The sequence below is a fragment of the Musa acuminata genome, chromosome BXJ3-6 (assembly GCF_036884655.1).
Source record: "Musa acuminata AAA Group cultivar baxijiao chromosome BXJ3-6, Cavendish_Baxijiao_AAA, whole genome shotgun sequence".
Taxonomy (NCBI): Eukaryota; Viridiplantae; Streptophyta; class Magnoliopsida; order Zingiberales; family Musaceae; genus Musa; species Musa acuminata.
The window spans coordinates 14,089,274-14,107,827 of record NC_088354.1 but is presented as its reverse complement, the minus strand read 5'-3'; the positions used below and the strand labels follow the sequence as shown (position 1 = coordinate 14,107,827).

Sequence of the window (18,554 nt, the reverse complement as noted above, 5' to 3'; positions counted from 1 at the left end):
ACTCCAATTCATGTTAGATTTAGATCTACTCAACTAGGGGTTCAAGATGTCATATTTATCTTAAACATGGACTCAAATACCATCATTCTTATTCTTGAGATATTGTTTCAATATGTTTAGATTGTAAAATATATTTAGAAATATTAATATCCCTATCTCCTAACTCCTCACTAGCTTTAGAAGCAATAACAAGTAGATGCAACCCCTTAATTCTACTCAGCTTTTTACCACAAAAACCTCATAATATGTTTGTTAACACTTGAAAAGAGTGAAGAGACAGTAGTTTTGTTGGCCCTAAAATATAGGAGAATATCATCAGTATAAAGCAGATGATAAAACTCATGAAATTGTTTAAAACAGAGGAGTGATAAGACCATTAAAGCTTGGTAAAACTATATCCCTATCCAACATCTTGTTGGCCCCTAAAAAGTGAGAAGCTTTCCATTAATCAAACTTGCATAGGAATACAATTAATGCTCAGGAAAGTTAATTAATAAACATTCTGTGAATGGCTCGCAAGAGTCTCTTGATGATCGTAAACCTACTCGGGTCAAGTCAAATGAGAATATATAGATTTTTATCTTTCGAATCATATATGAAATGCATAATTTTTTGGGTCACGAAGATGTTATTTCAGATATTATGATTGAAAAAAATAAAGTCTGATTACTCTTTACAATAAGAGAGTTAGAAGAGGTTGGCCAAAACTTTTTACAAGAATTTAATTACTCTCATTGTATAAGGATAATCCTAAAGTCCTTTATCTGACTCAGCTTGGGATATTAGTTTTAGGAATGAAAACTATCAATATTAGTCTAATTATGAAAGATTAATAGTAGAGTGAAATTATTAAAAAACCTTCATTATAGGCTCTTGGATAATATCCTACTATGCTCAATAAAATTTGGTAATATAGTTGTTAGGTCTAAGTTTCTACTAAAGCCAAGAAAAATTAAGGTAGAAAAGTTTTCAACATTGCTTGATACCCCAATTAGCCATCCTTGACCAATTAGGAGGAGTATAATAAAACAGAAAGTAGGATCATGATTCCAAATATTACAATAAAAGTTGACAAATTCATTCATAATAAGTTTTTGTTCAGTGATAGAATCACTCATAACAAGGAGGTGAAAAATAGAATTGACTCAAGACATATGACACAAGGCTATGATAGTATCTGGTATTAGCAATTTACCATCACCTTGATCAACCCACCTAGACTTTTTAATCAGGCTAGTGTGGACAATAAGTTTATTTTATAAATACAACAACTTAACAGTTTCCCAATTAGTGAAGCCCATAAAGGAGTCTCTATCTGGGTGAAAGTATGCAGGTCCTCAAGCCTACCCAAGCAAGTTTTGTTCAAAAAAGTCTAATTTTTGAAGGTTAAAGAAAATCTTATAAAAGGGTTCATTATGCCAACTGTTTTTTTCTAGTTATCCCTAATTAATATCTTCAGTTCATGATACTCAGTCCAAAAGTTTTGAAATCAAATAAAAATATAATTATACAAACTAGAATATAAAGTAGAAATAATTAAAAGACTACGATAAAAAATCATTAGAGAGTAGTGTAAAATAGAAAAAAATTATTAAAAAATAAAGTCAAGTAGATATTAGTGAAGACAAACCCAGATTGTTACAAAGATGCTGCAACAGAGGGGGCTTAAAGGTAAGAAACAGCACCAGCACTAGGGTTGTGTTATCATACAAGCTGACTTGTGATATATTTTCTGAAGATGAGTTTTCGAGTGTTCATATATTATATCGTTCATAGTTTAAAAATGAGTGATAAGGTTCATGCCGCTATTATTCATGTATGCTTTGATGTATAACCCAAATCCTTGTTTGACTCTAAGTTTAAGTGTTTTTAATATGACCAAACCAAGTTTTGGCACACTATTATCAACCATCCTTCTGTTCCTCTCGGAGGTATTCCCTCCGCTATATGTTAATAAAGTGAAGAGTGATAGGAAAAGCAATGGCACAGGCATTGTACTTTTGATCCACTTGATCGTGAGCCACCACTCACGATCTCGCACTATCCCCTCACGTGGTCGTCGACCGGAGCACGATCCTCAGGGAAGTCGAATGAGTTGACCATCGGTACATGGCAACTAGACCTGACTTCTCAACTTCCCCTAGGTTGCGTTATCCATCACCAACGATCACCCTCGACCATGATTTCGGAAGGATTTGGACATTTAATCGTAGGAATCATTAATTTTGATGACGTGGCCTGACTCTTTGGGTACTTGACATCGATCCCCATCCTCTATCTGTTTCAAGCATGTCCCTACTATGATAGACGACATACCCCCGGTCGTTCTTCCCTGACATAACTAATATGAAGATGTATTCACTAGCCGTTGACATAAATAGACCATTGATTGTACGAGAAGTTGAAGGGAGGATGAGCAATCGACTACCCTCCATCGACAAATCAAGTATAAAGGTCGGTCCTCGAATAGACAAGACAAATATACTCAATCTAAACTCTCTAGAGTTTTACTAAACTCTCTCCACTTTTTTTACTAATTTAAGCATCGAATGGGTTGGGTCAGGATATCCCCGACCGATTATGCAGGACCCTGATACATCTAAAGAGCATCTCGGGACAACGTAGAGTATCACTATACAAGACCAAGACGCACCTCGAGACGACTCTAAACTTCCTTCAATACATAAACCATATTTCGAAAGGATAACGGGTCGATCATCACAAATTAACAGAGCCTCGGGATTCCACCTATCTCCCTAGCCTTACACTCGAATCGCACCCATTCGGTTTGCTTGGGCTTCTAAGATGATCCATACTTTTGGGATAGAATCAGGTATCATATTGACTATCTGATCAATGACACGAAGGCAACGAGAAAGGAAACGGTGCATAAACACTTACCATCCTGGCTTGCTTTGGTGTTGGCATTTATGGATTTTGATTGTCGTGCAATGCTGAATTGACCCAAAGTGGTCGTTGGGATATTAATGAGTGGTTATTGTTGCTGTACCTCTTTCCTATCCTATTTGAGCGATGGACTAATAGGAACTGCGGTGCTCGCAAACAATCACGGGGGTTCGCGAAAGGTTCCATATCAGATCATCATGGGGCCAAACCAGATTGGATCACGCAGCGGGCGATTGAGCCGGACCTACACCTCACCACAAATGTAATTAACGTCAAAGATTTTGACCGTTGACTCGGCTTCGCCACTTGCATCAGAAAGGGGGATCGCTTATCACCGTGGTCAGATGGATCGTCTCACGAATGATACTGTTGTGTCCTCCGTTGAGACCGACGCCGACTTCGCTGCAATAACCCAACTAGTTTACACGGAAGAGTTTGCGTACTTCTTGCATCGACCCTTCCCTACCGCGTTGACAGAAGAATAAACTCAGTTGGTGTGGGTCATTGATGACTACCAATAGCGATGAAGGTAAGTTACAGGGGTACGTTCGCAGTGAGGTGGAAACATATTTTAGTGCGTTCCATTCCTCCAAATAAATCAAAAACCTCCCTCCGAATTCCCGTGTGCGGATAGAGGAGAGAGATCGAGAAGGGGCGGAAGGACCTCTTTCGCCCTCCGATCTCCGTAGATCCAGCCGCGAGGATGGTCCTCACCGCCCGATCCCTCGCCCCCCTCCTCCTCATCCTCCTCGTTGTAGCCGCCGCATCCCCGGCGTCCGCCTCGGAGTCCGACCATACGGTGCGCTTCTAGATCGTTCTTTAACCATGGATCTTGCCAATTGGAAACGCAGATGTTTAGAACCAATTTTCCTGTTTCGAATCGGTTACCCACGCTGCGTCTCCTGCCCAGCTTGATCCGTATTGGTCTTTCCTGTTAGTTCTTGCCACGGAATCACTCTAAGTGACGCAGATGGATCGATCTGTTGTTCCCGAGCATAAAATTGACCGTTTTGTTCATTACACTTAGATTTGTTCTTGATGCGACGGCAATAAAGTAGCTCTGTTGTATCTATTTAGCTCTTCTGTTCCGAGATTTTCGTGCTATAGATCTAAGATGCATATAGATTTTTGTTCTTTGAGATGATCTATTAATCATGTTTCGAACTGCCTTTGCATGATCTAACTTAGTTCACCTTTTCTTTTTATTTGGTTAAACTGACTAGAGAGAAGAACGTAATTGGTAATTGTGGTGTTTGGGAGAAATCACGGATGTGGATGATTTACACCTTAAGTGTCAAAGAACATTTACAGATGATCTATGTAGATAATCACAGTGAGAATTATACTCTAATGCACAAGGGGTTTTTCATGTATTCAAGAGAATCTAATTTCTCTCTTTATCACATTTAGCATGAGCTGAAGAAGAGCTCCCAGAAATTATAGCTTCTCTTTTTATTCTTGGACACGCATTGTTTATGATTTTTATCATCTCAATGGCAGTCATCAAGCTGCATGAAAACTGCTAGGACATATATTGAGGTCATTACACTCTGTGTTTGAATGGTAATGTTGTTTGGTCATGATTGTTTTCTTCAATTGTACTGACTGCACAGGGTCTAGAACCTGTAATCTTTTAAGCTTTCTTTCTGAGTGATTTTTGAATCACCATAAAGTCAACTTTTGGAAAGCAGAGTCCTTTGTTGCCTCCATTGTCACTTTGTCTAAACTTTTTATTGGTTCTCGGTAACATCAGTTATCTATCATTTAGTTGCCTGGATCTCGAACTTTTTAAGGACAAGCATACTAGGTTTTACCAAATAATGGAAATTGATCCACATGATTGAACTGAATGATTCATACTTAGGATTTCTTCTCACTGTTAATGTTATTAGGATTCTTACTACCAATGCATGCTTCAATTGCCAGATCTCTTGCTCTAATTTTTGAAAAGCTGTTTTCTCAAGCCCTCGGTTATAAGTTGGAGGCTTTTCTTATGTTCATTATCGAGCTTGGAGAAACTTTGACTGGGGTTCTTCTATCACAAATTCTATGATATGTTTTGAAACGAGTTCATACATCGTTAAGTAAATATCTGGACCCTATCACATGTACAGTTTGAAAAGCACCATTTTTAATGTTAACCATTCAGTGACTGATATTTGATACAACACATCATGTGATGGCAAAGTAAAAAAATATATTTAATAATGCTTTTGGTTTATCTTTAGCCATAGCATGACTACTTGCAACTTTTTCATATTGCAATAGAAATCAAAATTCAAAAACAAGGATAAAATCTAAAAACTTACCTATATAGAGAATGTTCAATGAAACAAGTGTCTGTGGCAAGAATAAGAATTGGCATGAATATTTGGTCAACTGGAGGTTCCAAGTGTGGAAGAATGTGTTAGAGATGTAGGATCAATTTATCATATGAAATGGAGAATCATTTGAGATATTTTGGTGATCTGCAAGGACAAATGATATGGCTGTGGTAAAGATATCTTAAAACTCAGGTGGGTTATGGTGGAATCAGAATGGAGGGAAATCCAACCTGGATGGAAGTTGTTAGAAATCTTTTTATATGCTTGTGATAGAACCAAGAGTAGTAATTTCATGCACGAGACCCATATTGGTACTGGACCTGTATTGGTCTTTAGCCAGACCGGTATGTATCAGTCGGTATGTGGTATATCGGTACATATCAAAACATAACATACTGGTTGGTACTTGTACAGGGTACATCGGTACGTACTGATGTTATGAAGACAAAGAAGTAGAAGAGGAAGACTAAGTGGAGGAAGAGGAGGAAGAAGGAGGAGGAAGGAAGAAAAGGAGGAGAAAGTAGGAGGAATAGGAAGAAGGCAGAAGAGAAAGGAAGAAGAGGGTAGTGGAGGAAGAGGAGGAAGAGGAAGAAGAAGTAGAGGAAGAAGGAAGAGGAAGAAGAGGAGGAAGTGTACCTGTCGGTGGCGCATAGTGTGCAACGGGCGGCAGCATGAGGAGAAAGGGCTCACGAACATGTTTATTATTATTTTTTAAATGGTTCGATCCAGACTGTACGAAATAGGGCCATCCACATACCGGTTCATACCTAGTCAATACATATTGCCCGTGTCATAGTGATTAAGGCAAAACATCAAACATTGGATAGAACCATTGGTAGCACTTATAGTGGTTCTATCATTGTGATTTAGACCTTCGGCAAGTGTACACATATTGCTAAGTATATATACAAAAATGAAAATTGGGCTTAAGCCCTTTTTTCCCATTGCCGATCCCGTTTATTTGGGTACCAGACCTGAAAGTAATGGAAGCATATTTGCCTTTAAAAATTAAGTGCAATTTTGTTTACATTGGCAAAGAGGAAGCAATTTTGCATTACATCAAACATACTCATCATTGTTTGAAGAGTTTCCTGAGCTCTATAATATGAGACTTAATTAGAATGGTGGCACAAATAAAAAATGCAGCTACCTGGGTTGGGGTGTCTGTCCATTAGATTATTATCAGTTTATGGTGGAATGATGAAACAATTGTTTGATTTGTTTTCTTTTATTCTTTGTAAATCCACAGCTACATAAGGTCTATATATTTATGGTTTATTTAGCTAGGATATTGAAACTTTTAGATACTGTTCTCAACATGTTTGTTATAGATGGAACAAATATCAGATTTTCTTAGTTCTCACACAAATGACTCTAACACTATGCAAAAGTTTTCTCTGAGAAATTTCCTCACAGGAAAATGTACTCTCTTGTCAAATAGTACCTAATGCTGATATTCTGGTTTAATTTCATTTAATTTACCCTGAGTATTTCTAGTACTCATGTCAATCTAATCATGACCACTGTTTGTACTACTTTTCTTTACACCATAGATGCTGTGCTGTTTCTTTATAAAATCTCCAATTTTGCTACTCAAGTCATTCACTTTTATAAATAATCTCTATTGTTCACCTATTCATGTGACTGTACAAGTTTTTTTATACTGAATTCCGTTCTTGTATTATAAAAATGTGTCTCTAAAGCTGACCTCTTCTTTTAGAATCTTGATTTCTTGGTCAAGCTGTATCTATATTATCTCTGAAAAATCTCGTGTATACATCATTGAAAGAATTTAGAGTATTTTTTGCTTCTATATATATATATATATATATATATATGAGTTGTTTTTTTGTATTATATTTAAGAAGAGATGCAATATTGCCTTCGCAAATTGTCTGATTTAGTTACGTTTTATTTTGCAGTACCAAAACGATGACCATGTTACTCTTTGGGTAAACAAGGTTGGGCCATATAACAATCCTCAAGAGACATACAATTATTATATCCTTCCGTTTTGCCAACTACCAGGGAATGCTGCCCATAAGTGGGGTGGGCTCGGGGAGGTTCTAGGTGGTAATCAACTTGTTGATAGCCAGATTGAGATAAAGTTTCGAAGTACGTGGACTGTCTTTTAGATTTTTCTTTATTCCATGTACCATGAGAATAATATATGATTAAACGTAATTTTTTTAAGGTTAAAATTAGTCTGTGATTTTGTTTCTTTCAGAAAATGTTGATAAGGCTTCCATCTGTGCTATTAATCTTGATGCTGCTAAGGTAAAACAATTCAAAGATGCAGTAGAGAGTTCGTATTGGTTTGAATTCTTCATTGGTATGTTGTGAACCGTGTTATGTATTTAATTTTTTAAGATTTCTTAATTCTTACATAATACAGTCTCCATTGATTGCTGATGTTTTGTTTCATATGCTTATCTGTTGATTTTCACTCTTCACTTTTCTTTGTCCCTGTTCCATGCCTACATGATGACTTCAGATGATTTGCCTCTATGGGGTATGTGTCTATCACATTTTTCTTGAAGGGGAGATATCTATGCTAATTCTTTTGTAACATACAACTACCAATATTCAGGTTTCATTGGGGAGACTGATAAGACCAATGAAAATCGACACTATCTTTTCACTCACAAGGATATCGTTGTAAAGTACAATGGTGATCAGGTTGGCAATTTTTTAGAAGTTAAGGATCTCAAATAAATAGTCTCCATAATACTTTAACTCCTTATTAACTCCTTGCAGATTATTCATGTCAATCTCACCCAAGAATCTCCTAAACTCTTGGAAGCTGGCAAAAGCTTAGACATGACATACTCAGTGAAATGGATAGAAACTGATGTAAAATTTGCTCGACGTTTTGATGTATACTTGGATTATCCTTTCTTTGAGCACCAGGTACTTTTTCTTTCTCAAATTTGGGTCTCTGTCATGTGGAATGTAATTTATAATTGGAGTGCAATTCATAACTTAGATTTTGAAACATCATTTATTATGATGTCTTCATTTCCTTCCAGAAGCTTTTGCTAGTTTTGTTATAACATGTTTGAAAACTTATATTCTCTACCTACAACTATTGAACTGATTTGTGTTTGACCATTTGCAGATTCACTGGTTTTCAATTTTCAATTCTTTCATGATGGTTATATTCCTCACTGGTCTTGTATCAATGATTTTGATGCGAACTCTTAGAAACGATTACGCAAAATATGCTCGTGAAGATGATGATTTGGAGACTCTGGTGAGTTGTTGATTGTGTTTAGTTACAGTTGCACTCAAGACTGTGTGCCTAGTTTACAATCCTTGAGGTGTCAATGAATTGTTTTATTTGTATATCCATGAGTAAGCCTGAAGACAGTTTTATACTTTTCATGGAAATTTATTGATTATTGTTTTTGTGCATAATTATTAGGAAAGAGATGCGAGTGAAGAGTCTGGATGGAAGCTTGTTCATGGTGATGTCTTTCGCCCCCCGTGTAATCTAGTTCTTCTTTCAGCAGTTGTTGGTACTGGTGCTCAGTTGGCTATGCTTGTCCTCTTGGTCATTTTGTTGGCAATAATCGGGATGTTGTATGTTGGGTACGTATTTGTCACTTTTTATCATAATTTGTAGTCGAATGTTCCTTTTTTTATTGACTCTATGATTCTGATAACAAGTTTTGAAATTCTTATTGTGTTAAGCATATATTTTCAATCATGTTGTTTGCCCAAGTAAGAGTGGGATAACATATTGGAATTCTTTCTATGTTATATTTTGGAATTTTTTTCTATATGTTTGATATAGTAATGATATTTCTGTGTAATAATTGTTTTTTCCTTGTGTCTGGATTCTTTATTAAAAATGTCCCTGTAAACGTATTTTTTCAATGTCTATATGAAAATTTTCATGCCAGTAATCCAGTTAATCTTTTGCTGATAAAGAACAGATTTTGACATAATTTCAGCAGCTGTTGGCTTTTAGAAAAAGAGAATCAATCACTAGATTATTAAACATATGACTTCCAAAAGTTAAGATCTCTATGCATCTTAACCTTTAGAGGGCATGATTGAAGGCAGATTCTACTCAATCATAGATGGAATGTGTTTTTAGATGTGATGTTGAGAATATTCAAGGGTGAGATGAAGGAGTCCCAGATCACATAAATTATGTCAACAAGAACCCCTGAAAAGATGTCCTTGTCAAACACACAGTACCTGTTATCCACAGATCAATCAGAATCCCCTAGACTTCCAAAATAATATATATACATATATGACACAGGAGATTTCCTCAAACAAATCGGTAGTTGCATGTCAACATGTTGATATTATTAACTATCGGGAACTAGGCTAATGATTTAAGAAGCAATCTGAAAATTGGAAAACATAGAGAAGCTATTGAATATTCTCTTCTCAATTGTTTCCACTCTGTGATAATACATGGTTATTGTCTGTTCAATTTTATGTTTCCATTTGTGTGCCTTTATCTTGATCTGCAGAGTTGATTGCTTGGATACATACCTGAATTTGAGACTCATGCCCATGCAAACACCAAACTTAAATTTAAAGAGTAAACAATAAATACTTTGTGTGAAAGGCTTGGTTTAACATTTTATCAAGATAGTCTTGAAACTTGTTTCTGTAAGATAGCCTTGAAAACAGTTAAAGAGTTGTAATTGGATTTTTCACCTTCTTTCCTACTTATTATAGGATGAGCTTGTGCAGCTTAATATGAAATCTCTAAACTATGGTATGCTTCATACATTTCCGAATACCATTGAAATACTTATACAGGTTTTTTAAGAATCAGAGTGTTGGACTTGTTGCATTTGTTGCTTTGGCTGCTCCCTAGTAAATATTGTCACTTAAGATGGGCTTCTTTTATTGATCATATGAGCTTAAGTTGTGAAGAAGAAACACAGATTTTAAAATGAGCCTTTTCTAAGCCTATTTATGCCTCAGCTAAATCAATACCTTTTTCAAGGAATGACTTCTGGTTGCAGATTCTTTTGCACCCTGTTTACTAAACTTTGATCCATCAATCTGATGTTTTTTAATGCAAGTTGTGTCCTATTGTGGATCATTGTTTCTGTTTAGTTTTTTATCTCACCTTTTTTCATTTTCCTCTAGTAACATATGTATCTTTCGTCATTGTTGATTCACTACCAAAAGTTAATGTTCTTTGGCCAGGCGAGGAGCTATTGCTACTACTTTCATTGTGTGCTATGCTCTTACGTCTTTCATTTCAGGCTATGTAAGTGGCGGTCTTTATTCACAAAATGGTGGTATGATTCTCAACAAGCTTCCCACTGTACAGTGTTCTCACGATATATATAGCATGATCTATTGTGTACTTCTTTGGTGTGATTGCTCATTCATCTTTGCTGCTGTTATTGTTTGTTTGATGCATGGCTTTCTTTTCTCAGGTAAAAGCTGGATAAAGTCGATGATCCTTGCTGCATCCTTGTTCCCATTTATGTGCTTTGGGATTGGCTTTATACTTAACACAATTGCTATCTTTTATGGTTCACTAGCTGCTATTCCATTTGGCACTATGGTAGTTGTGTTTATAATTTGGGCCTTCATCTCATTTCCACTAGCACTTCTTGGCACTGTTGTTGGTAGAAACTGGAGTGGTTCTCCAAACAATCCTTGCCGTGTGAAAACAATTCCTCGTCTGATTCCTGAAAAGAAATGGTATCTTACACCGTCCATAATCTCACTTATGGGCGGCTTGCTTCCTTTTGGTAGCATATTCATCGAGATGTATTTTGTCTTCACATCCTTTTGGAATTACAAGGTATCCCTTGCCTTAAGGTCTTTGTTTTCCATAGAAATAGATTATTATATCAACAATTGCTCTGTCTTATCTACTATTAGCTTTTGGTTACATGAATATTTCAATTCTTATTGGTCTAGGCATCTGTTACTTGGACCATTTTATTTTGATTCACCATGTTATCCAGATTTTCATATGAATTAACTTGACCTCATCTGAGACCAATATACGAGTTGCTCTCAATCCTCTCTGCTACGGTCATATTTGTCAGGTGTACTATGTCTATGGATTCATGTTGCTGGTTTTCCTGATCCTAATCATCGTCACTATGTGTGTAACAATTGTTGGCGCATACTTCTTGCTCAATGCTGAGAACTATCACTGGCAGTGGACTTCATTCTTCTCTGCCGCTTCAACAGCTGTGTATGTGTATCTCTACTCTGTGTATTACTACTACATGAAGACCAAGATGTCAGGCTTTTTCCAGACCAGCTTCTATTTTGGTTACACATTGATGTTTTGTTTGGGTTTAGGTATACTATGTGGTGAGTATTTGTTATTCAATCATCCGTCAGTTCTTACCTGTCAAGAGTTTTGCTCTTCCACTGTATTTAAACTTGTGTTCACTTAAATTTGTAGGTGCTGTGGGATATCTCGGCTCTACCATGTTTGTGAGAAGGATATACAGAAACATCAAATGTGATTAGGTCCAGAATCAGGAGGCTCTGTGCACATCTAATAATACATCACCAAGAGAGACCAACCTGTTCGGTGTAAGATGTGAGTTGCTGATCAAAATTGATGGCCTTCTAAACATGGATGACTCTGCTTTTGCTTGCTTCATATTTTTGCAACCTATCTGCCCTTTGTTTATTTTTCTGGATGTAGAGATGGTCTTCTTATACTAAATTTAGAGATACTGTCACGTCTAAAATCTTGTAGCAATCATAAAACTTATTAGTTATCTTTTGGGTTACTCAGGACTTGGAACCTTGTGACCCTTTGAACAAATGAATTCACAGATTAATAATGCTTTAGTCTTGATTTATATGTCTCTCTAAATAGCTTGCATGTAGCTGATTAATTCGTACCACTACATGCCATTTCATGGGAAAACATGTTAAAAGATCCATCTATCTTAGGATCACAGTCTCCAATTCTAATATGTGCTGCTTTCTTATGGTCTCAAAAGTTTTCCAAATGATCCAAGCATGACACCATTTAGTATCAGGTCACAGTTAACTTGACCCTTTAGATATGTCTAGAAAACATATAATGAAACTAGGGAATCTGTTCTTTCAGTGCAAACACGTAAAACCTTCAACATGTTCAAGGAGACAGTAGCCAGCCACATTTGTTTGAAGAGCCTGATCAATTTACTCCCCTGGCTTCTTTCTCTCCTTCTTAAGAAGAAGAAGATAAATGATCATTCTATTAATTCAAATGACGCTCCTGAAATAATTGCATGCGGTAGTTCAAACCTTTGAAAGGAAGGTCTACATGTTGGCCTACCAACCTAATATTGCATCCATCCACTGAACATGAAGAAATACTGCAGGGATGCAAGTCCTCGTGACCAACCAAACGATCGGCATATGGTGGCATTATGTTTTCTTATTCTTTCCTTATCCAATTGTAAATCTTCTTCTACCTTGCACAGATGTGTAACTCATATAGAATTCAATCAAATATGTTGGTCGTCCCTTTCATCATCTATATTGAAATGGGTTGCCTCATCACGGAAGCTTTTTCCTTAGTCATTCCATGATTCAAGTGATGGGCCTCAACATATTGACTTGTAATAGAGCTTCCACAGTCTGGACAGCTCAAGATTGGTTTGATATTAATTCCATCACCATCATTATCATGATTTGAAGTGGCCAACGCAACATTGTCGCCTCTAACACGTATATTTATGTGGAGGAAAATAAAGATCTAATCCATTGTAGAATCCTTATCTGGAGGTGTTAATATAAATCCACTTAGTTGTTAGCTACATAAGCCATCCAATCATATGACTGTTTCTAGATGATGGAAACAATAGATTCGAACATCCAACCTATCTTATCTCCTTTAGTTCAAGTGGTGCTGTAAAATATTTATAAAAAAAGATTGCGGATTCAATTTTTTCTTTCTTTATGTTTACTGTAAATATCAAATTCAACTGTTGTAGCAGAATGGCTACAAATAAAACCAGTGAGAGAGAGAGAGAGAGAAATCAAGTAATTAAAAGTAATATTTCTCCAATTTGGCTGTCGAACAGTGTCATCCGAGGAACCAAATGACATCATTTGAAATTGCAAACTGCAAACTATTGGCATCATCGTCAAGATGACGGATTCCTTGAGCAACTTGGTCTACAAAACCTTTGATGTAATGCCACCAGCTACCACAGTTTGTGTACACAGGAATCAAGAAAGCTACATTTCCCCTCTAGTGAGTGATATGGACTTCTTATGCTAAAAAAAGCTGAGCAAAAGTGAAGGCTTAATTCTTTTAGGTGCATGTCCCAAGCCATCACCACGGGGACCCACTGCTCTCGTGGGGCCAGAGAGGACTGAGATGGCGTGCAGCGGCTGCAGTTCCACGAGCGCTGCCTCCAACCCGATCCGGTTTGAGGGAGTTTTGATCCGAATCCGATGGATCGGATCGTGAGATTTTTGACCCGATACAGATGGATATGATGCATACGGGTCAGGGTTAACGAGTCAATGTGAGCTCAGGTAAATTAAGCCATTTGATCGAATCGAACCGCTTAACATGGATCGTCTTTTCTCAAAGTGGCCACGTGCGTTGCACGCCCCTTCAAGAGAAGCCGCAATCCAATGCAAAGCTCCGAAACCTGCTTGCTGTTCTTTTCATTAGCCAACGTGTCCTCGATTTTAGCAAATAACAATAAAAAACAAAAAAATAATAATAAATGCTGGAATCACTTAGTTTTGCTAATATTCAAATCACAATTGAACGTAATACAATCTCTGATAATATATTTTAATAATTAAGATGGTGAGATATGTTAAGTATAATAGTCTTGTCAAATTTTATCATTATTACTGCGAGCGAAAGCATGTGAGGAATTATTCACTTTGGATGAGCCTACATGATTTTATATTTTCGGAGTGAACCTCAAAAAGCATCTTTGAGGATAAAGGTGATGCTAGATGTCTATAAGCTTTTAGTCCCCTACTCCTCTACCCGACCTCGGATTATTGGAGGTTAATATATGGACTTCAATTGATTGACGGTCAATAGATTGTGATGAACTTATACGAGAAGGAAGAGACATTCTGACTTGAGTTACAAGACCAAACATTGGATGACCTAAGGATGGACTTACCTCTTTTACAATTAAAGCCAAGAAGAAGACTCTTGATGTTAAGGTTCAAGTAAGGGAATGAGCCTCAAATAAAAAAAGTTTTAAAATGTAATATGACCCCTCTCCTCTCGGGATTCATGCAAGTGTCCCTTCCGGGTCACATAGAAGGGATGCTATTTCATCGATGAGATGCCAAAAATAGAAAGAAAAAAAAAATTCTATCCCATCCACCGCTAGGGTGTGAGAGAATCTAGAGAAATTCTCCTCTGTCATCTAGCATTAAAAGGGTCATCAAGGGTCTCCCTCAAGAAGCTCGTCTAACTCTCTCTCTCTCTCTCTCCTATTTCTCCTTTATTTATTATAATATCAGTCAAGTAGGATATAAAAAGATACTCCTAATGTCACTTGGGGATCCAACCAACAACTTCATAGACCCCAATCAAGACAAGGCAGCCTCCCACTCCCCATAAAATCACATTCCACGATCAAGATAGAGCACCTCCTTGGGATAATTCCACCAAGAAATCCACTATGACGAAAAAACGGGCTAGGAAGACACCTAAGGTGAGTGAGTCGGGCATGCTCGACACGTATAAGAAGAAATCCGCTACAATGAAAAAATGGACCAAGAAGGTGCCCAATGTTGGGAAATCTTGAGGGCGACATCATATGCGCAGTTGAAGAATAGAAAACAAAACCCCCAATTTCCAAAAAAGATGTTCGTCGTTGTGTGAAGATTGGTGCGCAAAATTCTGTAAAACTTAAAACTGCGTATAGAGTAGATTGTATTACCTAGGGAGATGGTATATCCCTGAATTCTTTCAAATCTCTAGGAGAGGGTGAATGAGGCCAAGCGTCATCCTCTATAGCGGTGATCCACACAGCATGGCTACGACGATGCTCCTCAAAACTCCAGGCCTACTCTAAGGTAAAGAGGGGGAGGAGAATAGAAAAGACAAGCAAAGGCTCTAGCCTATGAACCATTGATTTCCTCATATTTATAGAGGTCCCTTGTCATCTTAACCCTAATGGATCCTCCCCTATTAGGTATTAGATCTTCTTCCAACTATCCAAGCCTATTAGATTAGTAGATCTCTATCCAATAATCTCTCATGGGCTCTTATTGGATCTCGTCTATGAGATCAAATAATTCAGGGGCTTATTGGATATCCAAAAAGATAGGGTCTCAGGCGGATATCTCATATCCGAACCTCTACTCATTGTAATGCCTACCATATGTGTGTGACTCTCTAGGCCCAATATCGAGCTAGACGTGAGTCATACTTATCAGAACTCCTTATGGCTTAGTGAATTATTATAGAAATAATAATTCACTCGATTCATCGACTACGAACATACTAGGCCACTACGCTGTAGTCCCCAAACGATGCAGAGGAATTCAATCCATTAGACTTGTTTATCCTCAGTTACCATATACCTATAGTCTCTCATCCATCTAATATTCCAAAGACCGTATATCGGGCATGGTGCTGTCAGACCCATACGGTTTCTACTCGAGTCTCGCTTTAATCAGATTCTTCCGGAGAACTCTTTCTCTCTCAATCCAAATAACCCTGGTTGGGGATTTTTCTGATCAATAATACATGAGACATTCTTCTCATGACAATAAGAGTGGATGATCCTCTATCGATACTCAATAGCCCTTGTAAGGTTGATTACCACTCCCAAGACTGATTGTGCTAGATCTGAGACATCCAAACCTACAAGTCCTGTATCAAAAAGTGGAGCACTCATACATGACATCCTTAGTGTCTCAAGTCTAAGGACCAAATACACCACTGGGACCATAGAATCGCTGTCTGATAATAAGGCATCATCAACCATCCAACATTTTGTAAGCGGATCAATCAGTGAACTCATTCTCCAATGAGCACCTGTACCATATCCCTAGTGTCCCCACACGAGTAGCTATGAGACCAACTGCATCTATCATATGGACGGGTATACAACATACCAGTTTGTCCAGTTATCTTAATGTCCCTCTCGAGTAACCTATGATTAGGATTATTAAGGATCTATGTTTAAAGGTGAATCGGTCTCATTATCGTGATATTATCATGATATGATTCCCATTGCATAGATCCAAGTACATCACAATATATATTGCATACATATAAAATGATAAAATGCCAAAATGTAATAAGCAAAAAGATTGTGTGTTAAGTCACACGTGTCATCACTCACATGATTAGCTTGCAGGGCATATATTACTAGCAATCTCTCATTTGACCTAGAGTCAATCACCAATGTGTCTAATCCCCGTTAGACCCCTGTGACGCTTAAAGACAATATGAGATAACGACTTTGTTAATGGATCTGCAATGTTATTTTCGGATGGAACTCTTTCCACTACTACATCTCCTTGGGTCATGATCTCTCTAATAAGCTGAAACATCCTCAGAACACTTCTGATGAGACCCGAGTTCCCTTATTTGAGTAATCGCCTCGTAGTTGTCGTAATATAAGGGAATTGACTCCTCACTGCCTGGCATGACTCCTAGATCTGTGATGAACTTCTTCATCCAAACTCCCTCCTTTGTTGTCTCTATTGCAGCAATGTACTCCGCCTCTACGGTCGAGTCAACAGTAGTATCTTGCTTAGAACTCTTCCAGCACATTGCTTCTCCATTCAAGGTTTACACATACCCCGAATTTGACTTGCTATCATCGACATCAGATTGAAAACTCGAGTTCGTGTAGCTTTCAACCCTGAGGCTATTACCTCCATATATTAGTAAAAGATTCTTAGTCCTTCTCAAGTATTTAAGGATACACTTTACTACTTTCCAGTGCTCCAAGCCTGGATCCGCCTGATACCTACTCATGACACTCAGAGCATGCACTATATCAGGCCTAATACATAGCATAACATACATGATAGACCCTATTGCTGATGCATAGGGTATCCTATCCATGTTCATCCTTTTTTTAGGAGTATTTGGGGACATACTCCTAGAAAGCGATATCTTATGTCTCATCGATATGAAACCTCTCTTGAAATTTTTCATGCCAAACCTTTTGACAATGGTGTCTATGTACCTAGATTGGGACAAGTCAAGCATCCTCTTGAATCTATCTCTATAGATCTGAATCCCCAAGATATAAGATGCTTCCCCTAAGTCATTCATGGAGAAGTGTTTAGATAACTAAGCCTTTATTGTAGATAGCATTCCTACATCATTACCAATGATCAAGATGTCATCCACATATAACACCAAAAAAGTGATAGCGCTCTCACTTACCTTCCTATACACACAAGGCTCATCTTCGTTCTTAACGAAGTCATAAGATTTGATTGCCTTATCAAATCTTATGTTTCAACTTCAAAAAGTTTTCTTTAGCTCATAAATGGATCTAAGCAACCTGAACACCTTATCTAGGCAATCCTTGGATACGAATCCCTCGGGTTGTATCATATACACCTCCTCGAGGTTCCAATTGAGGAATGTGATATTCACATCTTATAATCATAGTGTGCTGCAATAGCCAATAGAATTCGGATGGATTTTAACATTACTACGGGTGAGAATGTTTTGTCATAGTCAACACATTGCCTTTGACGATACCCTTTAGCCACTAGCCTTGCTTTATAGGTCTCTACCTTTTCATCTACTCCTATCTTTTTCTTAAAGATCCACTTGCAATCGATGGGTACAATACCCTTGGGCACATCAACTAAGTTCCAAACCTTATTGGAGTACATGGAATCCATCTCAGAATTCATGGCTTCTTGCCACTTCCCGGAGTCTATACTCATAATAGCCTCCTCGTAGGTCTGAGGATCAATATCCTCAACATCCTCTCCTTTAATATATCTCACATATCTCTCAGGAGGATGAGATATTCTATCGGACCTACGTAAAGTTGAAACTTGTGTATTAGGTACTTGAACAGACTCGAGCTGTAGAGTAGTGCTTGAGTTAGGTTCTCCAACCTCGCTCAACTCTATCATGCTCCCGTTATCTCTGCCAAGAATGTGTTCTTTCTCAAGGAACATCGCTCTCTTAGTTGCAAAGACCTTTTGGCCCTCGAGATGATAGAAATAATACCCACAAGTTTTCTTGGGGTATCCTAAGAACTTGTACCACTCCGTCCTTGATTCCAATTTATCGGAGTTGTGTCTTTTAACATGGGCGGGGCAGCCCCAAATCTTAACAACCTTAAGATCGAGTTTCTTCTCTTTTCATACCTCATATGGTGTAGATACTACCAACTT

At 37.6% G+C, this 18,554-nt stretch overlaps 1 protein-coding gene across 1 annotated transcript; it reads left to right on the top strand.

Moving 5' to 3' along the window:
* The first annotated feature begins 3,521 nt into the window (after nt 1–3,521).
* On the top strand, nt 3,522–12,049 carry LOC135641190 (transmembrane 9 superfamily member 1-like). The gene is made up of 12 exons (XM_065156357.1): nt 3,522–3,706; nt 7,154–7,346; nt 7,459–7,563; nt 7,726–7,743; nt 7,822–7,910; nt 7,989–8,141; nt 8,350–8,484; nt 8,656–8,822; nt 10,413–10,507; nt 10,649–11,022; nt 11,273–11,546; nt 11,641–12,049. The coding sequence occupies exons 1-12, from the start codon at nt 3,611–3,613 to the stop codon at nt 11,706–11,708; spliced, it is 1,767 nt and encodes a 588-aa protein (XP_065012429.1). The 5' UTR covers nt 3,522–3,610; the 3' UTR covers nt 11,709–12,049.
* The last annotated feature ends 6,505 nt before the right edge of the window (nt 12,050–18,554 follow it).

Coding starts and splice junctions, on each gene's coding strand:
- LOC135641190 (XM_065156357.1), top strand. CDS start 3,611: ATGGTCCTCACCGCCCGATCCCTCGCCCCCCTCCTCCTCATCCTCCTC. Junction 7,347..7,458: donor GATTGAGATAAAGTTTCGAA/GTACGTGGACTG, acceptor TGTTTCTTTCAG/AAAATGTTGATAAGGCTTCC. Junction 8,142..8,349: donor ATCCTTTCTTTGAGCACCAG/GTACTTTTTCTT, acceptor GACCATTTGCAG/ATTCACTGGTTTTCAATTTT.